The sequence below is a fragment of the Gossypium raimondii genome, chromosome 5 (genome assembly GCF_025698545.1).
Source record: "Gossypium raimondii isolate GPD5lz chromosome 5, ASM2569854v1, whole genome shotgun sequence".
In the NCBI taxonomy this organism is placed as follows: domain Eukaryota; kingdom Viridiplantae; phylum Streptophyta; class Magnoliopsida; order Malvales; family Malvaceae; genus Gossypium; species Gossypium raimondii.
This window is the reverse complement of record NC_068569.1, coordinates 22,400,859-22,425,850: the sequence shown is the minus strand read 5'-3', so window position 1 is coordinate 22,425,850 and position 24,992 is coordinate 22,400,859. Positions and strand designations below refer to the sequence as shown.

Below are 24,992 nucleotides of genomic sequence, written 5' to 3'. Positions count from 1 at the left end.
CGCGTTATCCCAACGAGCCAACTTTTCTCGTCCCGATGTCGGACATGTTTTGGCCATTCTTCGGTTGCTCTTTGATTCTCATCTAAGGTGCCTATAATGTGTCCAATAAATGCGAGACACACCTCACAAATCTCCACCTTGAATCGTATTTATCAAACTTTATTTTCCATGTCCCATTACGGGTGTAACTCGAATTTTGCTAAATGTTAACCAAGTCTAAATCGTGCTCGAACTTGGAAACTGAAAGACTCATAGTTTTTAAATCAAAGTTGTATAATGTAAAAACGGCCAGTAAAACCTGAATAGGAGAAAAAACACCAACTCTCTCCACTTGATTGTTACCCTATACGGCCAACCTCGCTTCAAACACTCTATAAACCATTCGAGTCTTAAAGACCAAAAGGGGATGAGATTCTTCCCTAAATCAGGCACATACTTGACATCTGACGCGACTCCACCTTCAATCAAATTATGTGGAGAGCAACAAATCATCACCCTCGTTCTCGACCACATCTGCTGTAACAATCCATTTTCAGTAAAATAAAAAAGTGGTTTTGGGACCACTAATTTGAGGCCAAAAGAAAATTTATTTTAAAATTTTTTTATGGTCTACATTATGATAGAAATATCGTATAAAAATTTTGTTAAGAAATTTTACTGATTATATGTTTAATTTGATAAAAAAGACCAAATTGCACAAAGTGCAAAAGTTAAATTCTAGTAGCTAAAGGGATCAAATAGCTATGGAATTCAAAATTTGAGGTCCTTATATGGAAAATAGACCATTTAGAGGAGTTAATAGATAAGGATGATTATATGTTTAAATTAAATGTTATGTTTGTGAAATATATATTTGCTATGTATAAGTATTGATCATATATCTGAAGATATCTGATAAGTACAAGTCTCATTTGAACCTTGGAAATTCGATGGATACAAATGACATTGTCATTAAGGGTTCCCGATTGGTTGGATCCTGCATGTGCTGCGGATACACCACAGCACTTATGAGTGTCCCGATAATTGGCTTTTATGAGCTTCTCGTTATTTGGCTCTCCGGAGCTTCCCGATAATTGGCTCGCAAGAGCTTCCCGTTATATGGCTCACATGAGCTTCCCGTTACATGGCTCGAAAGAGATTTTCGATTACATGCTCGTATGGGCATACCTGTATATGAATTGACGGATTATAGATTTTTACACTTCGTGTGTACTATCCATGTATCCATCGATATTTTGAATGATTCAACGGGCAAAGTTCTGACATGAGATAATATGAATTCGAGACGAATTATTACGGGTATAAACTTGAAATACATGGATATGATTTGTACATGTTATATGAACATATGATGTGGAAAGTATATGTATATGGAAATTTGATTATTAATGAGCTCTTACATGTTTCTTGATATTCATATGAAATACGTGACTAACATGGTTGATGAGGATATGTGTTAAGGCTGTTGGCCAAATTGGTTTGATTATGCCTTAAATGTTTACCTTAATTTGATTAAGTGGTAAGTTAAATTCCATGTTATACGAACTTACTAAGCTTAAATGCTTACTCTGTTTTATTCCTCTGTTTTATAGTAACTCAGAAGCTCGTTCAAATTGAAAGCTGGTTGGAGCTACATCACACTATCCATTGGCCCATTAGTAAATCAATTTTGGTTATAATGGAATGTATAGGCAAAATTTGGCCAATGATGGCATGTAAATGTTTGGTTGAAACTAGCCGTTGATATGGCTTGTGATTGGTATATTTTGATATGTATGTATATGGCTTTAACATGTTGATGTGTGTTTGAAATGGTTGATAGATGGAAAACATATAGGCATATTGATGATTGGTTTAAGATAATATATTTGGTAAAATATGCTTATATATGTATTAAGTTAATTTAGTAAGATTAGATACTTGGATATATGGTGATATACATGTATAAGACTTGGTTTTGGCTTGATTTAAATGTCTTGTTATGGCTTGTGAATGTGCATGTTGATGTGTTTAGGTTGGTACCAAGTTGGGTGAGAAATGTGGCTTAGAAATGACCTATTTTCGTCCACACGGGTAGAGACACAGGCGTGTGTCTCAACTGTGTGTAACATACGACCAGGTAACACGGTCGTGTGTCCCCTGTATTTTATAAATTTGCACAAGTCAGTATACTCAAAATTGTTCACACGGCCTAACATACGTGCATGTGGCTTGGGCGTGTGTCCCCTGCATCTTATAAATTGCAAAATAGAATGCTCAAATTATTCACACGGCATGGCACATAGGCGTGTAACCCAAGCCAGAAAGCTTTCAAGTTTGGACACGGGCTGGTACACGATCGTGTGTCCCTATTTCGAATGCCCACACAGCCTGAGACACGGGCGTGTCTTTTGATCGTGTGAGACACACGGCCTGGCCAATCGGGCATGTGTCCCTTGTACCTTTGAAAAAATTTTAATATGTTCCAAAAAGTTTTCTACGTACTCGGTTTAGTCCCGACTTGTTTCTAAAGTGTATATTGGGCCTCGATGGCTCATATAAGAGACAATATGATTGATTTTGATTGGTTTTTGATATGAATGCTAAATGACATGAAATGTCTGTTAAATTATCTATAAACTCTGGTAATGCTCCGTAACCCTGTTTTGGCGACGAATACGGGTTAGGGGTGTTATATCAACTACTTTTGTAATTATCCAAAACTGCTAGAAATTGAAATTTTTGATCTGTCAAACTTCTTGATATCCAAAAATATTGTTGCCACTGAATGAGTCAATCTACGGAAGCAAAATCGTAGCTCTGATATTGATTTTTAAGAAATTGACCCGTATGAACAATAAAACAGTAAAAGTAGAGAAGAACGAACACAAATATTTTATGTGGAAAACCTTCAAAGAGGGAAAAAAATCACAGGCAAAGAGGGCTTCGGCTTTTCACTAAATGAGTAAACAAGCAAGAGTACAATACAGAGTAAATAATTGAAATGTACAACCCGTACATTACCTAAAACCCTGAATACAAAGCTGAAAATCCTAAAGAGTAAATTAGTAAACAAAACCCTAAATCTCATAAGGCACTCACAAAATGGGTATAAAATACTCTCTATAATTACTACGAAACTCTTACCAAAACCAATACGTGACTACATCTTGTCACCCTCAAAGATAAAGCCAACGAATACATCTTGATTGGATTACCAAAATAGGGATACAATAATCCCTTTAAATAGGCTAAAATTAGAGTTCTAACTATACTAAAATATCCCTGGAACAATCAAAGTCTAATTAGGAGAAGAAGTCCTACTTGAAGTCTAAAACGCCACTATCAGATAAGAGAACACATCGTGGTAGCACAATATCCCATTCATCTCGTCACGACGTTGTCCAACGAGTCGACGCTCTTCGTTCTGATGTCGTGGTATCACAACGTATCCGATAACTATAAGGCATACCCTACGGGTAACTCCTCTGGAAATATATCCGAATACTCACAAACTACTGGCACTGATTTAATTTTTGACTCAGATACTTTAGTGTCCAACACATAAGAAAGATAAATATCGTATCCTTTTCTGATATACTTCTGTGCTGTCACGACTGATATCACATTAGACAACCCATCCAGTTTATCAGATTCAATACGGAGCAACTCACTATTCAGACATTTTAACATAATATATTTCTGTGTACAATTTACCACTGCATCATGCTGAGTTATCCAATCCACACCTAGAATTACATCGAATTCATCAAATGGAAACAACATCAAATCAACTGGAAAACAATAACTCTATACCATTAACGGACAGTTTTTACAAATTTAATCCATCATCACATACTGGCCCAGGGGGTTTGAAACTTTAACCGCGAATTCAGTGGACTCGACAATTAAATTTTTATTAAACACTAAAGTCGTGCAAATGTATGAATGTTTTGAGCCAGGGTCAATTAAAGCAGTAATATCAGTGTCAAGAAAATAAAAAGTACCAGTAATAAATTGGGTGTAGAGGCATCCTCACGTGCACGAATAGCGTATGTCCTTGCCGATGCTCATGCTTCAGATTTAACGGTTGAATCTTTCGTCGCACCTCGACTACTACTGACATTACCGGGGTGACGAGGTGGTCTACCTCTTGGGGCAGGATTGCTAGGCCTTGAAGTCTGAACAGTATCTTTTTCAGGCCTTTCTAGGCAGTCTCTGAGATAGTGGTCAAGAGAACCACATCTAAAGCAGGCTCCGCTTCTCATGCGGCACTCACCGAAATGCAATGTATTACAATGTTGCATCTAGGTTTGGGACTTTTGACACTTCCAACACTTGATGGGCCAGAGATCTCGGATTAGAGTGTTGAGTACCTCAGTCTCTCCTAGAATACCCCACAGATGTGGTAGAACGATCATGATATTTCTTCGATTTTTTTGAAGCCGACGATTGTGACTTTCCCATAAATCTTTTACTCGAAGCTCGAACTTCCATCTCTACTTGCCTCTTTTCTTTACTTAATTCTTCGGCTTGATGTGCTCGGTAGACCAGTACAATAAATTCTTTTAATTCGAGAATCTCAACTAATAACTTGACGTCTTCATTTAATCCCTTTTCAAAACGTTTACACATGGCAACTTTAGTCGAGATACATTCTCTGGCATATTTACGTAACTGAACAAATTCCTGTTTGTACTCGGATACAATCATATTCCCCTGTTTAAGTTCTAAAATTCTATTTGAAAAAATTCTCATGTAACATTTTCCCTCGGTACAACAGAAATCAGGGTATTCCACCACTGGTAGGTTGAGTCTTTTAGTAGAGATACAACACATTTCAAACATTCAGCTGGTGTGCAAGATAATTCATCCAGAACCCTGATAGTGTTTTCTAGCCAAAATTCAGCCCTTTCTGGATCGTCTTCAGCAGTAGCTCTAAATTTTTCTGCCCTATATTATGAATTTTATCTATCGAGGACTTATCAATTCTAACAGGTTCTGTACCTTGTGGCATATTAGGAACCGGTTGAGGAATATCAGGGGGAGGTTATTGTACAGCAGGATTTGCTTTTAAGAATTCAGTGAACCATTCATTCATCACTTGAAAGAATGCTTCTTTTGCCTCCTCGCCTCGGCCTTCAAATACGGGCCTTCTATTACTTGAAGCAGCTCTTTGAAATGAAGCTTGAGCATTGCTCTCAGCTGCCTTGGATTCAACTCGGTTAGACGACATTACTATATGAAAAACATGTTTAAAATGGTCAGGAGATATCACACTATCACATGTTATATAATGACATTTATAGTTAAACTCATACTTGCTACGTTAGTCCGAGAATCGGCTAAATCGTAGCTCTGATACTAATAAATGTAACACTCCTAATCCATTTTCGTTGCCAAAACAGGGTCATGGAGCATTACCAAAGTTTACAGATCAAATACAGTCAATTTATAACATTTACTATTCATTTCAGAAATCAACCATATTCAATCATAATGTCCCTTATATGGGCCCTTGAGGCCCAAATTATGCATTAGAAATAAGTCGGGACTAAATCGGGTACTCAAAGAATTTTTTGCGTAATTTCAAAATTTTTCTTAGATGCAGGGGACACACGCCCGTGTGCCAGGCCAAGTGACATGCCTGTGTCCTAGGCCGTATGGGCATTTGATGTGAGACACACGGCCGTGTCCCAGCCCATGTTCATACCCGTGTAACTCTCTGACTTGGATCACACGGCCAAGTCATTCGCCCGTGTGCTAGGTTGTGTGAACAATTTAATTTTCAATAATTAGGTGCAGAGGACACATGGCCAAACCACACGCCCATGTGTATGACCGTGTGTCACACACGGCTGAGACACACACTCGTGTCTCTGCCCGTGTAGACGAAAAATAGATCATTTTCAAGGCCACTCTTCTCACCCAACTTGCCTTCCGCCTACAACAACACTTAAACACATTTACCGACACATTCATAACCCTCAAATCAAACCAAAACTAAGTCTTATGCATGCTATACCATCATATTATTTATTCATGTATCCAACTTACCAAATTGATCAAATACTCTTTTAAATATGTTTATACCTAGTATATCATTCTAACCAATCCAAGTACACACATACCAAACAATACATAGCCTCATACATATATACATCAAAATATACCACCATTAGCATTTCAATGGCTAGTTACAACCAAAACATATCATCGTTTGTCCTAACTTAGCCTATACATGTCATTATACCAAATGTAATTTTTATTAATTATACCAAAATGAGCTGAAGTATAGTGTAATCTTGCTCCGACCCGCTTCTAACCTTTACGAGCTTTCGAGTACTATAAAATAGAGGAAATAAACAAAGTAAGCATGTAATGCTTAGTAAGTTAATATATCAGGAATTTAAGTTACCAATCATGTTCATTTTAAGTAAGCAAACATAGTACATCCAAACCAATGTAATCAATAACCTAAACACACATACATCATCATCCAACATGTTAATTATGTAATTGATATAAATATCAAGAAATATGGATGAGCTCATCAATATTCCATTTCCACATACATGTATTTATCACTTCAATTTTCGAATGAACATGTACATATCATATCTTTGTATATCAAGTATTTCTTATAGCAATTCATCTTGAATTCATATAATCTCATACTAAAACTTTACCCGTTGAATCATTTAAAATATCGATGGATACATGGGTAGTACACACGAAGTGTACAATATGGTAAATCCGTCAACTCATATTCGGGAGTGCTTATAAAAACACATAAACGGTAAGCAGAAAGCTCATAAGAGCCATATTTGGGAAGCTCGTGCAAGCTTATAACGGGTAGCTCTGAAGAACCATTAATCAGGAAGCTCCAGATAGCCATATATCAGAAAGTTCAAGCGACCTATGTCGGAAAGCTCACAAAGAGCCAATTAACGGGATGTTCATAAGAGCTAAGGTGTGTCCACAACACATGTAGGATCACAACCTATCGGGATGCTCTGAAGAGCTATAACGGGAAGCTCGCAAGAACCATATAACGGGAAGCTCATGAGAGCTAATAACAGGACGCTGTTTCGAGCTATGGTGTGTCTACAACATATGCAAGACCACAACCAATACGGGAGCTTTGTATCTAATCGATTTTCATGTATTCAAACGAGATTTAATATTTATCGGGCATTTTCGGATATATGATTAATTTCATAAACATAACAATTACACAATTCAACATTCACATATACAACATTTAATTCAAACATATAAATGTGCACAATTTAGTTACACGAACTTATCCCGACACTTGTTCGTATACGGGAACCTACTAATCCGATACTTTTTATCTTTCTCGATCCAATTCCGTACTAGGTTTATTCGGATTTATACGAGTAAATTTAACTCAATTTAATGAAATTCATATTCAATTCAGTCCAATTCACATCTTAGGCAAAAGTACCATTTTGCCCCTATACTTTCGATTAATTCCAATTTCCTCCTTAGGCTCGAAAAATGAAATTCATGCAATTTAATCTTCATTCCAAGCCTAGAAATTTTTATAAATGTTAATAGCAATCCCATGAATTCCATAAAATTCAGAATTTTCCATGAATTCAACATCTTTTCAATTTAATCCCTAAATCATGTTTTCTTCAAAATTTCTTTAATAAAACACTTTTAAAGACCCATCAACACCTCAAATTCATCATCTAATAACTAAAATCATATGAAATCATCAATGGTAACTTCCAAAATTTTCAATAAAATCAAAACAAAGGTAAAGGTTAATTGGACCTAATTGTAACAATCACAAAAACATAAAAATTTTAAGAAATAGGAGAGAATTTTACTTACATGAAGCAAAATTGAAAACCAACTTAAAACCCTCTTCAATGTCTATTTTAGAACTGAAAATGATGAAGAAATATCTAGAATTCTTTAATTTTCATTTATTTCTTTAAATTTGACAAAATTTCTAATTTTGCCCTTATTTCACGCCATTTTTATCATGTTTTTAAGCCAATGCCGCCCCTGCTAAATACTTTAGGCATATTTATGCCTAAATTCCTTATTTATTTACCATTTGAACTATTTAATCACTATTTCTTTTAATTAAAAAGTTTTGCACCTTTTTCAATCTAGTCTTTTTTAACAAATTAGACATGTAATCGACAAAATTTCTTAACGAAATTTTCGTACAACATTCCTATCATACCATAGACTATAAAATCATGTTAAAATAAATTTTCCTCCGACCTCAGATTTGTGATCCCGAAACCACTGTTCCGATTTCACTGAAAACGGGCTGTTACAAGTGATGGTTTTTGAAAGAGGTTCTTCTTCTTCCTCCTCTTCTTTCTCCTTAAGCCTGAATGTACCTCTTCCTCATTAATTAGGGAAACTATGATTCTGGGTCTAATAAGTGGTTATTCCATTCCTGGGTAAGAATTTCAACTCTGCATGTTAAGTTCTGAGAGAATAAGACTGTAATAATTATATGCACTAGTAAAACTTTAAGTACAAGGTTTTGCATGAAGTTATTAGCGATTGAAAGTCTTTGAGAGAATAAGACCCACTTGTCATGTATAATCACTTTTCAAGTGTGGACACGCCCTTGAAAGTCTTTGGACCCCATTTGAGCATAACAAGTTCGTACAACTATAACATAATAGTCCCCACTATGCACGTCATTCACCTACTCCCTGACAACAACTTCTCTGCAACGACCTACCATGTCACACTAGTAGACAAGAGAACCTCTTCTATGAATGCCCTCCTAAATAATGAGAAGTGGATCTTTTGGAGCCCTTAAGAAATCCTAGAGCACTTATCCTCTTTAGTCTCCCTCTCAGCTTTTTCCTTGTCCTCTTGTCTTTTTCGGCTCTCCACCTCTTAAAGTGAACTGGCATCGTCAGCACCACCACATCTTCCTCTTCGTTCTCCTCCTCATTGTACATTGTATCAACATAAATAATTCAAAAAAGAAATAGAAAGGAAATAGAAAACTCATGTTAAAAAAAAAAAAAAAACCAACAACAACAAACTCACACGTTGGATCAAGAATTCTTCACTTCAAACCATAGCTTTCAAAGGGAAAAGGCTACTTCTTGAATCTTCAACATAGTCACTCGTTCAGCAGTGCACTACTAGAGATTAGATTCTTCTTAGGCATTACTAAGCCAACTCGTTGTATCAGCAGCTCGAAATGTAATGTTTTGAACTAAAATTACTACTACGCAGTTTAAATTTGGGCTATATTTTGGTTGTATTTGTTCTGTTAAAATAATTTTAGAAAAATAGATTGATGTTTTAAAAAAGTATATATTTTTCAATGTTTAAATGATTTTAATTTTTATGTACAATATTTTTATTATTTGATATTTTTTTTTTTGAAAACTGTTTTCAAACAAGTAGAACATATATTTTTTCCACAGAATATCACATAAGTGTTTCATTTTAATAGTTGAAATTTATTTTATAAGAATTAATATCTTATAGATTTAATAATAATCGATGCATAATTAAATTTTAATTTGAAGTTACAGGTGTAAAAGTGGATAGTGAAATATTAATATTTTAATAATATTATATATATGAGTTTTGTTTAAGTTCATATTTATATTATTAAAATATTAATATTTTAACTATAAACCATTTATTACTAAATAATTATAAATTATAATATATATTTATTATTTAAATATTATTATAAAATATTAAAATATTATTATTACTGTTAAAATTTATTATTAAAATAAATGTAATATTAAATAATTTTATTGAAATAATTAATTATATTAATAATTTATTATTTTATTAAATATAAATATGTATGCAAATATAAAAAATATTGAGGTGAATATTTTAATATTTTAAAGTATTTTTAAGAATTAAAATTAAAACTTTATTTTTAATATAATAATATTTGTTTTGATTCAATTTAATTGTAATATAAAATTCAAATTACTCGTAACAGACTCTTTTACAAGAAAAACTTTAGTTGTGAAAAGATAAAATGAATTTGCAGAAAACAAAAGACCTACGGTGCACTTGGTTTTAGAAAATAATGATCGTTTTCATCAGGAAAATGAAAATAGTGAAGAAAACCATGTTTGATTAAGAATTTTGAAAATAAATTTCTGAAAATGAAAAGAAAAATATGTGAAAATTAAAGAATAAAAAATATGTTTTCATTAATTTTAGTAAAATGTTTTGGAAAAAATAAAATATGGAATTTTTGAATTTCATTTTATGCATTAAATTTACCTTGGTTTGAATTTTTAGAAGCAACTTTTTATTTTTATAGTCTTTAAACCTTTTTTTATTTAATTGCATTTTATTTAACTATTATAATACATTTTAATAAATTATACTTTAATTTATTTTTATTTTTTTGAAAGTTACATATCAAAGGCATTTTCACTATTTCCATTATTAAAAAAAAGTCTATTTTCATTTACTAAACATATTTTTAATTTTCAAAAGATAGAAAATGAAGATTGTTTTTTGAAAATAAAAGAGAATGTTTTCTGAAACCAAACACACTCTTATTTTTCATTAACTAATAAATTATTTTCCTTTGACTAAATTTATACCAAATAATTTTTTTTGTAAGTTAATTTTATAAAACATTCACACCCTTTGCTTTAGTCAAAAATTCTGTGTTTGGTCAGTTTGGTACAGTATGTTTTTTGGGCTAATTTAAGGTATAATTTCTTAATTTCAAATATATGGCTACAAAATAAAAACAAACACCAAAAGAATTACAAAGCCTCTTTCCCCAAACAAAAATGAACCCATAGCTACAACGTCTACCTAAAGACTAGCTCAACATATGCTACAATAAAACTCCATTCAAGAGTTCTAAACAGAGTTTCAGTTTCTATAATATTACTTATATGAAATTAATTAAAATTTGGCAACCTGCACGCTTTAAAGTCTAAAATATTCAATTAAAAAAAAAGGCGAACTAGTTAATTAAATGAGTAAAATAAAAATGTAAAGGAAACTATGCTAATTTGTACCTGTATTGCATTATGTCTGCTGCATTAATAGTTTTAATTATGCTAATTACATTAAACTCGGTTTGTAGCTGTGGCAAGATAGGTCAAAGCATATTGAATGAAATTTAGGCATGAATTCCACTAGTCTTTATCAGTATGCCCTTCTCTAACTGGTCAATACAATGACAATTAATTCTTTTATGTGAATTGACAGATCACAAAGTTGATAAAAAGGAAATTTTGATATTAAAAAGCACGACAAAGTTCATCTATTATCAGTTTCAGTCTACTCTAGCACCTCTTAGCTTAGGTTTTTCATATTAAATTCACAGTAGATGAATCTTTTTCAGTAGAGATGATAAAAAGACCCAAGACCCCTCCCACCCAAAACCTACCATCAAATGCCAGACTAAGCATGTTGGACAAAGCCTGGTCCTATTCCTATTCTATACACATTTCATTAGTAAATAATATGTGTACGACTGTTAGGCTCAGCATTACAATGTATTTACCCTCCAACGGACCACGTGTCATAAATTCTGACATGACTCCTGCAATTCACATTTAGGTTTTTTTTTTGTTCGGTTCATCAACTAGCTGTTGTCGGGTAGGCCCAATATCATTCACAAGATAAATGCACAAATTCTTTTTCGAAAATATTTTTTTGCATTTTTAGAAAATGTTAACAACTTGTTAGCTCAAAATATTGTGTACATTGACTGTGGGAGATATAGTGAGATGTAATTTCATGGATTAACATTTCTGTCGTGAAATGACTGGGATTTGATGCCACTAATCAGTCCACTGTCTGCAACAATCCGCAAATTATAGGGTGTGTGGAGATAACAACGTAATGTTGGCATGTATAGTGGCAATGAATTAGGGCTCTTAGACTACCTAAGATTAAGGTTTCTTCTAGATAGTGTTAATTTACATAATTATATTGCAAGCTAGTGTAGGCTATGTCGCTATGATGGTAGCTAGTGGTGGGAATTTTACTTAAACAGCACTAATGTCTTTATTGAAAAAAAAACCCCTTTTCTTGGTGGATAATTATCAAAGCAAGCATGCATATTAATTTCATTGTCTAACTTTCATGATTGCAGAACCTTATATTATATGGGGTTACTAGCTAAAACAAGAAAATTAATCATGTTTTGGACTGTCAAAAAATATGAAAATTGTAATGTTGTTGGTCAAAAGATCCCTTATCATTGAATCTTATGACCTTACTGAAACCTTGTACATCATAAGCACATACATCATTAGATTGGAAGGATGAAAATCACAGTAAAGACAAAACATAGTTTGTCACAAACCAAGCATAAAACAGATTAGTCCTATTAACACCCATATGTTAGTTAACGACTCTGAAAAGATGGGTTCCTCTCTTTTCTGACAGAAACAAAGTTGATCGATTCTCACAATCTAAGATCCACGTTATCAATCAGCATCTATTGAAGCGTGTTGGATGATCATAATACAGTCATTCAGCCCTGCTGCATCTGAATAGCTGACTTTATTGCTGCAAGTTCAGCAAAGCAAGTATTGGCTTAGCCGAAGTTCGGAATAGTTAAATTATTTATTGTCATCTTGTATATAGCCAGCCCTCTCCGTTAGAAGGATCAAAAGACACTGTTGTTGGGCTTCTTTCTTTTGTGATCAACAAGGCAAGGATGGACTATGAGAAGCTACGGTTTTGGGCCCTTTTTGTTGTTGTAGAAAACAGTTCAAACATTGTAGCTTTGTTATTGCATGTGTACTCAAAACACTTGTTGTATAATGCTGTCCTTGTAGGTTGTAAGCCCCTCCTTGAACAGGTAATTATCACTAACGCCATTAATTAGGTATTACACTTACTGTTTATGCATGAACAAAGGGGAGGGGTCCAGTTGGATTAGAAAGCTAAGCTTGAAGATTATGACAAGATTGAGGAGGAAGCAAATGGAATTAGTAGTGAGAATCATCATTTGTGGAGGGATGTCACAGCAACCACGTGTACGTTATCTTAATGCTTAAACTTTGTTCTTGCAAATAAATGTAACTTTATGTGCTGTGAGTTACCAAGTGGAGGAGACTAATCAAAGGAGGTCAACCATATATACCATACCTAATGTCATAACTGTTTTTTAGTTATATCGTGGTTTAATTAATGTCATAAGTTAATCAAGCATAAATTTAATTGAAAATTATTAAAATATTTATTTACGTAGAAAGTGAGTTATATGACAGTGGAAATGTTTAATTCCAGAAGTGAGGTTGTGGTTTCAATTTTTTTAAAAATATAACTTAAAACAGTTACTTACAGAGTTAAATTAAAATGTTCTATTATATTAGTATGAATCAATAAAAACTTATGAAACAATGTTCCCATCGGAACCTCAAGTTGTACTTTCCGTATCGGTAAATTTCTCCGTCCATACCAGCAATATTGGCTGGTTCCGCTGGATTTGCGAAAAGTTGAGTGTCGCCCGAAACATGATTTTATTACCTGTTGACTACAGTAAAATAAAAATGATTTTGCTTTGACTCTTCATCTCGACAGTAGGCGCTTCAAAAATCAAAACCCTTGGAATGCAACAAAACTTCATGGAATTATTAAATATGAAATCTTGGGTCCAGTTTCGTGGTGGGGAATCTGGTCACCATCGTGGTCGTTTTGGATTGAAATACAGTTAAGAGTTTGCGAAAACGGTAAGCAATGGAGGAGTGAAAATAAAAAGACAAAAGAAGAAGAAAAAGAACCTGAATTTGTGGGGATTTATCATTTGGAAAGGGAAAACAAAAGCTTGAAGACTGTGTTTTGATTATAATAAAAACCCAGACCCGTATGATGTTTTTTTATCTGGGTTTACTTGATGAATCTATTGGAAAAAAACTGACATCAATTTTTACAGCTTGATTGAAACTCGTAGCACGGAAGCAGGGTCGATTCATAATATTATTGGAAGTGATTTTCTCGTTAGAGTTTTACAATATTTAAATTAAGAAATTACTAATTCATAACGATATTACTTTTTCCTAGGGATTTGCTAATTTATGAGAATTTTTTGAAAACGTTTGTAATTAATATTTATTTAAGCTAAATTCCAGCTAATTTTCACCGGCTTTAAACTGTCTGTGTCTGCAACAACCCCCATCGATTTTACTACTTACCAAAAACATAAAAACAAAAATTGAACCAGTAACTGCCAATTAACCAGACAACTGATGTTCATCAAATAATCTGAAAATGAAAAATCTATGCTCGGTAGATATAGATATTTAGTACGAAACTGTGATACCTAACTCACAACAAGTAAAACTATTGCTTCGCTTAATATCTCTTCTGGAAGAATAATTTTTTGTTTAAAATAATCGTTATTTGAGAATAATTATGTTTAGAATTGGGCTCTAATTTAGAACAACTATCATTCGATGCAATGTCATTTGAGAACAATTCTTATTGAGAAAAGCTATTGTTCGAAATAACTCTTATTTAAAATTATTGTGTTTCAAGGACATCTTCTATTTAGAACAACTATATTTTTTTAAGAATATTATTTAGAATAAGTTTTTTCAAAAAAAGCATCACGAACAATTCATGTTCGGAACAATTTATAACAACACTTGTTTAAAACAATCCTTGTTTTGCATTCCAAGAGATATTTCATAAAAGATGTTTCACATTATACCACTTCACCAAAGTAAAATGAAAAATATAACCCGAAATATAATAAAGTTATTGGGTTGTCTTTACTCTTAAAATGTTTCAAAATAAAATATAAAGATAATTAAAGAGGTTTTTCTTAACATTTTCTGTAATATTGAGTATTTCTCCCTTTTATTTTGGAAAAATAATGAACTTTGCTCATTATTCACCATTATAACTTAAATTTTTATTATAAAAAGAGTAATAATGCCTTTAGATGGTAGTAGTGAATGTTATGAGGCTTGAGAAAATTGAGTTATGACAGAGGGTGAGATCGGAGAAAGTGTGTTGTGTGTAAACTTGGGGTTGCTGGTTCGGTTGGAGGAGCTGGGATGGTGAAGATGGTGGTTTGAAATGGTTAATGGTTGAGAGTTAAGTGCCGGTGTGCATGAGATGAAGATGGCCAGAGCTAGAGGCTACCGCTGGAGGTGATGGTAGTTGGAGTTGAAGGCTTGGTAGGGACTAGGAACAAGGTAAGAAGGGGCGAGAGAAGAATTAAAGTAAAAAAAAAAAAAATTAAAAAAACCTGTTTAATTATATGGTATTAAAATTTTTAATGTCGAGCAACAACACAATAATTAAAATATTACAAATCGATAACATTAGTAATCAAAATATAATAAGTTAAAGTTAACTAAATACTCAAATTAAGGCCCAACTTTTAGGGTTATTTATATTAGGGCCAAACATTTAAAACTGATTATATAAAGATTTAACCTTAACAAAAATGTTCAAATAAATATTTTTCACGTACTCCAGCTCAATTTGAGTAAAAATTAAGTGAATGTTATCATTTTAGAATAAAATGCACTATAGATGAGTTAGATATTGCTTGAAAAGAAGAGAATAATAAAAACATAATTTGAGACTTAATATGTAGCATTTGAAAAGCCCTTATTTGAGTATTTTTAAAAAATTTGGTCCTTATTTGAGCATTTTAAAAAAGATTTGGCCCTTATTTGACCATTTTGAAATGTTTAACCTTCATTTGAGCATTTTTGTAAAGATTAAGTTTTATATGACCATTTTGAAATATTTGACTTTTATGTGATTAGCCCCTAAAAATTAAGTCCAATTTGAATATTTGACCATTAAAATTCAATAACCAAAATGTAATTTAAATCATGCATAAATAATTATTTTTTATAGTTTACGCTTTCAAAAAATTCAAACCTATAAATACCAATAATCTGAAAATGAAAAATCCATGTTTGGGACTATATATGTCACATATATACAACAAGATTTTCCCATGTTAGTTGCATCTCCTCATGGTAATATATATGTCAAACATAGGAATAATGGAGACTTGAATATTAAGCCCCTTGGATATGCAAAAGAATCCTCTCTCTTTTTTTTTCCAACCACAAAGGAAGTGACTTTAATGACTTTGTAAGTGTAAATGGTGGGCACTCTTTCCTTATAGTTACAGGTAGTGGGCCAACTAGAATCTTTTTTATCACCTAACATAGTGCGACTGCTTGTGGTAGTGGAGCCAAATCTTTTCTCCAAACCTCTTTATATCTGATCCATTCTCACACTTACTGCAACTCACCAATCTCCTTCCTGCAACTATTTTGGAAACAAATTAGAGATGGGCAAAGCCGCCGTTGTTATCCTTCTCAAAGTCTTGATGATCTTAATATCCACTGCCTGGCTATCTCTCTGGCTGCTCAAACCAACCAACTTATGGACCAAAAAATGGAAAGCAGCTGAAAGCAGTGCTCGAAATACCGTGTTTGGTTACTATGGTAAATACTTGAGATATTCAGAAACCCAATTTTTTCTATATAGATATTTGTTTTTAAGTCTCTTCTCTAACATGATTGTACCAGTTAGAATTAACAGCCAATTATATATTACAGGTCTTGACTTTACGGTGTATACGTTTCCTGTAATTGCTGTGGCTATGATTGGACTTGTGTACTTGAAGTTGCAATCTTGGGGGCAAAGAAACAGGTAATATAGTTATGCCATTTTCATCTTGTGAAGTGGATATATATACATATTTGCTTGCTTTAACTTTCGCTTCTTAATTATTTAATTTGCGACAGAAGACAAATAAGGAGTTCAACAGCTGCTTTCTCAAATCCACTAGTTACAAGTAGTCTTGTGGGCATTTTATCCGGTGTTGAGATTCTCTCAGTATTTCTCTTTATCCTCTTTCTAGCATGGACCTTTTATACGCGCATATCTCACGATTTTACTAAGTTGACACCTATGGAATCTTTGAAGTTGGACTTGTGAGTTCTTAAAATCTCTTACTAAGATTCAAAAAATAATGACAGATGCTGAGAATCAAAGAATATCATCGTTACTTATATGTGAGTGTGTTCTTTTGAATTTAGATGGCAACTCAAGTTTCTAAGAGTGGCAACTCGATTTGGTTTGCTAGCAGAGGCCTGCTTGGCTTTGCTTCTTCTACCTATCTTGAGGGAACTGGCCGTATTTCGCATACTTGGTATCCAGTTTGAAGCTTCTGTGAGATACCATATATGGCTAGGGACTGCTATGATATGCTTTGCTACTTTTCATGGTGCCAGCACTTTGTTCATCTGGGGTGTTAGCCACTACATTCAGGATGAGGTCATAGTGAATATGAGCGAATCTTATCGTACTACTTGTTAAGTTTCACCTACATAATCTTACAGTGACACTTGTTTGAACAACTAACAGATAACAAAATGGCAGAGGACAGGCCGGATATACCTTGCCGGAGAGATAACACTGGTTGTGGGGTTGGTTATGTGGATCACATCACTTCCTCAGATCAGGAGGAAAAGATTTGAAATCTTCTATTACATGCACCACTTGTACATAATCTTCCTAGTATTTTTCTTGCTTCATGCCGGAGATCGACACTTCTATATGATCTTCGCTGGAGTGTTCCTCTTTTGTCTTGACAAACTACTTCGCATCCTACAATCATGGCCACAAACTCATATTCTTTCAGCTAGATTATATCCCTGTAAAGTTGTAGAACTTATCCTGCCAAAAGACACAGGTAAATTCTTCTTTTTTTACTGAAATATATACCATGTGAAAACATTTTGAGAAAGTTTCTTTGATGTGGTCTTTGTACTCATTTCAGGCTTGAAATATACCCCAACAAGTATAACATTTATGAAGATACCGAGTATATCCAGATTTCAGTGGCATTCCTTTAGCATAACTTCTAGTTCGACCATTGATCATCATACAATGTCTGTTTTAGTTAAATGTGATGGACGGTGGACAACTTCTTTATATGACAATATACGGGCTCAGCTAGACTCTGATGCTGATAAGATGAAACCCATACCTGTTGCAATAGAAGGCCCCTATGGTCCTTCCTCTTTGACCTTTTTGAGGTGTGCTAAAGAATCATATAGCATGAGATTTCATTATATCTAGAACTTAATTCTGTACTACACATTTTTGTTGAAATCAGAAATCCTTTGCAGATATGACAACCTACTTTTGGTTGCTGGTGGAATTGGGATAACACCATTTCTTAGCATACTGCATGAAATTGCTGCAACTCAAGGGAATGGCAGTAGCAGATATAGATTACCATCCAGAATCCAGTTGATATACGTTGTCAAGAAATCACAATACATTGGCTTGTTACAATCAGCTTCTTCCCTACTGCAGAACCACCCCTCAAACAAATGTCATCTGAAACTAAAAGTTTTTGTCACCCAGGAAAAGCAGTGTGGTGCAACACTAGGAGAAATGCTTAATGAGGCATCTCAAGTGCAATCGGTTCATTTCGGCTTAAAAGGTCCAATTTACGCAATACATGGACCACAAAGCTTGTATTGGACTGCTGCATTGGCTGGAATTGCTTCCATTACGTTCCTGGTTTTTCTTATCTGTTTCAACCACATATTTGTTCCCTCTGGAAAGAATACTAGTGGTCATCACTCTTCAAAACAGGCCGTGTCTTCCAAAATGAAGGCTCCTAAAGAAAAGAGCCCCTCTTGGGTTGCCGACATACTTATCATATCCTCATTCATCATATCATTAGCATGCACCAGCTTGGTAGCTATTGTTTTGAGATGGAGACGGCTGAAGAAGGAAGAAGTACCACTTGTCTCCTCAAAGGAAGAAAAAGTACAGCAACTAAGTTCGATTGAGACGAAAGGTGTGGTAGAGGAGGAACATGAAGTCCATTTTGGAGGAAGGCCTAATTTGAAAGGTACTGTCATACATACATATATAGTATGCCCTTCATTCTTATAGAACCTGCACTGGTCTTAAGTGTGTTTATGTTAGTATCAGATATTGTTGTGATTAATTTTCTTAACACATTGAAATGATGGAATCTCATCAGATGAATTCTCCAAATTCCTGAATGAAACTAATGGATCTGATATTGGAGTGTTGGTGTCCGGACCAGAAACAATGAAAGAGGCAGTGGCATCATTGTGCCAGCAGAAATCTGGATGCTTTCAGATTGGAAATAAGGAAAAGAAACCATACTTGAGTTTCCATGCCCTCACCTTTACACTTTAGTTTCACGGTAAAAAACTACAGTCATGGAGTCGCAATAGCTCCACATTTATAATAATTAGTCTGTAATGTCTGAATCAGTAGCTAATGGGTGCTCCTGATTAGCTTTATGTGAATTTTGAGCTTTTAGAAATATAAAGAAGATGTAAATTAAAAAAGAAGCTGATAGTATATATTGAGAAGTACTTGTAGCAGCAGGGACCTTAGGCCTCCAAAACTGGTACAAATACAGTTTAATCGTTTTTTAAAATTATAAAATTGTTAGTTGATACAATGATAAAATTGTATTTTGGGTCCTAAAATTTATAATTCATTGTTGTTGTCATTGCTACAACAATACCAAAGCCACTCTTCATCGCCTAACCCTTTACCATATTTTGATCATCCTTTATCAAGATTATTGTAACTTAAAACAACAATACCTTCCCCAAAAATAGCTTGTGACAGCGACAATGAACTACCCACGTTTTATCTTGGTAAAATTCTATTATTAATTCTTATACTTTTTGAATTTGATATTTTTAATCTGAATCTGATATTTTTATAAAATTTGATATTTGAAAATCCACATTAGAGTAAATGGATTGCATTCACAACTTACACGTACAAAAACTAATAGTAGAATTGACCTCATGTGTTCCATCTTTGCGGCCAAAAATCTAATCTCTTAGCCCACTGCATTGATCTTAATGGGTTCATGGCTTTCACATCGTCACCTACCAAACAGTTGTTGTCAAGCCATCAACAACAAAAAGAAGCACAAAGGAACACTATTTTTCCTTTGTTGTTGATCCCTTAAGAACCAGAACATTTCCAACAAAAACTCAATTTCAGGCGAAAAGACAAACCCATCAACAACAATTATAGGTGTAACCCAAGAAGAAATCTAGAGCTTCTAAGCATCCACTCACAACTGTTATGACTGCAGACAGAGTTGGTTCAGGAGCTCATTGGAATCCCTGCACCAGCTTTGTATCCTCACCTTACTATTTGCACAAATGGTTCATTTATTCTTTTTCACAACTCTTTTGAGATTTATTTTCGAGAATATTGTGTGAAATTTTGTTATATGTTGTATCATTTATGCATATTTTCAATCTATTTGTATAAAGCTTTTAAGTATATGGTACTTGCATTTACATGTTGAATCAAATGCTACAGTAATGGAAGCTAAAAATGTTTTCAGTGATGAAAAGCAGCTATCAATTAACATGACACTTATTGCTAATACTATTACTGATATGTTAAAGAAGCTTTGTTGTTTTGAGTGCGCTGCAAAGATAATTTATTTGGCTTTTTCATTTGAACCTTTTGAGGATAAAAAAATTTGCTAAAACTATTACTGTTATGTTTTTTTCAGATAATTAAAAGAGTTGTTTAGGATCGAATCTAAGCTCTTTTACTTACAAGTTATAAGCTATTGCTATTATGTTTGTCATAGAAAAAAAATATAGATTTCTTATAACAAAGTTTATTTTATTTTTCTAATTATCTGATCAATATTATTTTCAATGGGTATTTGATATTTAATAAAATGTTAAGATTCAAGAAGGAAGCAAGGATTTTGATGATACTTAGATAGTATAGATATTAAGATTTTGAGTTTTAAATTAGTACGAGTATTATTATTAGGATAAAAAAACGCTTAAATGCGCTAAAGCGCATCATTTTTCTATTTATAAATTAAGAAAGAGCGATGAATAATTATTAATATTATAATCAAAACGAAAAACTTATCTAACCCTCTCTACATATAAATGAGTTGTTGTAGTGACTGTAATTAATGCAGACTCGCCTGCCCCTAATCACATTTACTGGGAGAAAGGAAATATGGAATCGCCATAAATATATTTTTAATGGCTTCATGCTGATTGTACGGGTGTTCATTCGGTTAACCGACCGGTTAACCGACCCGAAATTACTATAACCGAATTAACCGACCTTCCAAAAATTTTAACCGTTAACGAACCGATTTTTTAAAAAATTTAACCGAACCGAAATTTTTCGGTTAATAAGGTCGGTTAACGAATTAACGAAAATTATGTATTTTTATTTTGGTTAAAATTACCCGAATTATCCGAATTACCGAATTACCGAATTAACGAATTACCGAATTAACGAATTAACTGAATTACGAAAAATACCGAATTACCCAAATTTTTTATTTTTATTTTAAAATTTAAAAATTTATAAATTATTAAAGTAAATTGGGTTTTAGATTTTAGTAAATTGGGTTGTCTTTTAGTTTTAGTTTTATTGGATTGGGTAATTGGGTAAACTTTAGTTTTAGTTTTATTGGGTTGGGTAATTGAGTTTGGGTTGGGTTGGATAATTTTATTTATTAATTTTTTCGTTAACGAAAATTTTCGTTAGCGACGGTTTCGAACCGAATTAACCGTTAACGAAAAATCATAAAAAATTAACCGACCCCGACGAAAAAATTCAGTTAACCGACCGATTAACCGAATTCGGTCGGTTAACCGAATTTTTTCGGTTTTACCCGAATTATGCACACCCCTAGCTGATTGTGACTTTTTCTAGTTTTTTTTCATTTAAAATTTTCACCATTTTTATATTTAAATTATAGTTTTATTATTCTGTTGAATTCAATTTTATAATTTCTATAATAACATTATGAATCAATTGACATGTTACGCGTCAATACTATACATGATTTTCATGTTTATGTAATAAAAATAATTTTAAAAATTAAAAAAGTATACATTTTAAAAAATATATAGTTGGCATTGACGGTCATCAACTGTTGACCGGTGATGATAGACGTTGACCGAATTTTAATATAATTTTTTAGATTTTTAAAATTTTAAGAAGTTTTTTAGAAATTATATCTTTTAAGTTATTACAATTGTCTAGAATTTATTTTTAGATTCTTTTGTAATTTTGTAAAGTTTAACGAATTTTTAAAATTTTGATGTACTTTTTGAATTTTCGTAATTTGTATCTATTTTTTGAGTTTTCCTTTTGCAAATATATATATTTGATTTTTTGGAAAACAAATATCTTTTAATTATTATAATTATTATAAATTTTTAATAATTATTATATGTTTTATATTTTTAAATAATTTTAATTTTTCTATATAACATTTTGCAATTTTATTCATTTTAAATAGTTTTATAATTTTTAAATAATTCTTAATAATTTTGGCCAATCAACTTAGTCAACGATCAATCACATGCCTCACCAATTAACCTATCATGTTATTGATAATATGGGGTGTTCTGATTGGCTGACATATTTTTAAGTCATTAGCTGTTAGGTTCCAAAACGAGTAACAGTGCAAAGTTCAGATATCAATTTGAGATAAAATATTTTATGTACCAAAATAGGGAAATGGGTATGGTTTTAGAGGCTAAATTATGAAAAAAGCCCTAAAAGAAAGGAATTTTTAGTCATTTTTCAACCGAGCTGGTGCTCGAGAGTTGATGTTGAGTTGTTATACCAACTCAGTTATAAGCTTAAATATAGCATATATCACAACAAAATTAAAATTAAAGTGAAAGTTAAATAAAAATATAAATTGGTTCACTTGAAATAATGAAACAAATCAAATATGATTAATTATCTAAATTAAAATTTGTTAGACCATACACCAACATCCAATAAGAAATAAGCATAAGATCATGAGATATTCTCTCTCCTTCATCTTCTTCTGTAACTAATCATGAATTGATTTAAGAACCGAAAAGTAATTAGAATGTAAAATTTGACCTTACCCTTTTATCTTACAAATCAAACATTACTATCTGAATGGGTTTTTGTTTCCAAAATATTCTATTTGTATTACAGGAGAGTAGTAAATGAATGCAAAGAGAGAGCAGAGGGAAGAGAGTGAGAGTGAAGCAATGGCAACAGCAACGCATAAACACGCAATGTGGATTATGGGTTCGTGATTTTAGTTAGTAAATCATTACTTTTAGCTAAAACCAGAAGAAGTGCACTGCAGAGCACATCAGGTTACCTATTCCGGTGCCTGACACGCTTCATATAAACAAGCAGACAACCAATATGCTAGCAAAGCAATCTTTACTTTTTTTTATAAAACTAACTCAAAAAATAATTAATTACTTAAATGACCTATTCTTTTGAAAAAAATACGAAAATAACATAAAATCTACAGTAAAAGTTGGTGGATTTATAGATTTTAGGTTATTTTCATATTTTTTTAAATAGGTCATTTAAGTAATTAATTATTTTTTTGAGGTTAATTTTATAAAAAATCCTAAACTTTCGGGTCAACTATCATCCAATTAATGCTCTCTTTTTTTATCACTAAACTATCAATTTATTTAATTTGGTCTCCCAACTATTGTACCATTTTTTTGTCACACAACTATCAATTTTTAAATTTGGTCACCCAACTAATCGAAATTATTTTTTTAAAATTCGTGTTAAATCTCTGACGAGTGGTGTGACAGTTAAAAGATCAATATAATAATAAATTTACACCTCAACTTTTACATATATCGATTTAGTTATAATTTTAAAAAATTAACCCACTTGATCCACAAAATTTACCTTCTTCTTCCGCTTCCCTCACCACCACTACCATTGTAGCCTCCATCTCCACTTCCTCCTTTTTAAACTTTCCAAGCAAACAAATGCATGTCATAACATTAAGCAAGTACGACTATGATGTGTTAAAATCAATGGTTCATGGCTATATTGTAAGGTACTAATAAAAAATAATCCAAGGATCCTCGGACAAGACCTTTGTGTAATCCTCCTTCAACTTGGAATTTGCCAAGCAATAATCATTCTCAATGTCTATAAGATGAAACAATTGATAAAGTTTCCATAATACAGAGATTTTGCTGAGGATATTCAAACTACTACACCTTCTCGATAACTTGATCACCGCAGTATTTCCAATGCTCTCCTCCATTAGGTGGTGGACTCTTTTAGAGAAACAAATCAAAGGAATATCATCTACGACTTCCTTCTCAACATTCTTATCCAATTTGCTTCAACTTCCTTTGAGGGATCATTTGTTTCACCCATTTTGCCCCATACGTTCAACAATTTATCACGAAAAGACATGCGATCCATGCCCTCAGTCGATTCCATACAAGGATCAATATCCTTCATATGGTCTTCTTTTCAAAATTGAACATTTTTGGTGGCTTTACCGCGATGACTTGCCTTTGGAGGTTGATTCATTCTACAAATCGTAGACATCAAATTTTTTTAAATTTGTCTAACTTCTTATAATTTTTATTTACCCAATTTTAGAAAAAGGCTAAGAAAGGAAATTTAAAAAAATATATATGTAAAATATCATTTTTCTTCTCTTCTTTCTTTATAAATTAATTATTTTATGAAAAGATCATGATTATAAATAGTTAGTTAATTATTTTTGTAACACCCAACTCAAATAATGAATGCCACATTTAGCATTAAACATTCTTTGTCCTATCAAATACTTATAGGTTGGGCTCTTATTAAGATCAAATTACCCTTTCTAGAACTTAATTGGTCTTACAATAAAGTTTAATTCCATTCCAAACTTGTATCAGGCTTCTTTTGGCCCAACTAAACTTTTTCAGTTCTAGTTCTATATATCTTGAGATAGTGTCATATTACCATAGAACTTTAGCTTCGAAGTTGTCCTGTCTCGAGACAAATGAGTGCATGTATTGAGACAAAGGGGCTTATTTCTCGAGACATGACCTTGATATTGCAGCTTTTTAGCTTTGAAGTTCTTGTGTCTCAATACACATTCCATACGAGACCCAGGATATGAGACCTGAGAATTCTATTTTCAAACACCTTCAAATCATATCAAAACTGTC

General features: G+C 32.8%; 1 protein-coding gene across 2 annotated transcripts; it reads left to right on the top strand.

Moving 5' to 3' along the window:
- Positions 1-16,184: 16,184 nt before the first annotated feature.
- On the top strand, positions 16,185-19,492 carry LOC105770323 (ferric reduction oxidase 8, mitochondrial). 2 transcript variants are annotated; one of them, XM_012591470.2, is made up of 8 exons: positions 16,185-16,436; positions 16,551-16,644; positions 16,743-16,928; positions 17,034-17,271; positions 17,362-17,689; positions 17,777-18,035; positions 18,129-18,865; positions 19,001-19,492. In XM_012591470.2, the coding sequence occupies exons 1-8, from the start codon at positions 16,280-16,282 to the stop codon at positions 19,180-19,182; spliced, it is 2,181 nt and encodes a 726-aa protein (XP_012446924.1). In that variant the 5' UTR covers positions 16,185-16,279; the 3' UTR covers positions 19,183-19,492. The 2 variants fall into 2 exon arrangements, with proteins under 2 accessions (XP_012446924.1, XP_012446923.1); XM_012591469.2 differs by having other exon boundaries at positions 16,740-16,928.
- Positions 19,493-24,992: the final 5,500 nt, after the last annotated feature.

Coding starts and splice junctions, on each gene's coding strand:
- LOC105770323 (XM_012591469.2), top strand. CDS start 16,280: ATGGGCAAAGCCGCCGTTGTTATCCTTCTCAAAGTCTTGATGATCTTA. Junction 18,036..18,128: donor TCCTCTTTGACCTTTTTGAG/GTGTGCTAAAGA, acceptor AATCCTTTGCAG/ATATGACAACCTACTTTTGG. Junction 18,866..19,000: donor AGGAAGGCCTAATTTGAAAG/GTACTGTCATAC, acceptor GAATCTCATCAG/ATGAATTCTCCAAATTCCTG.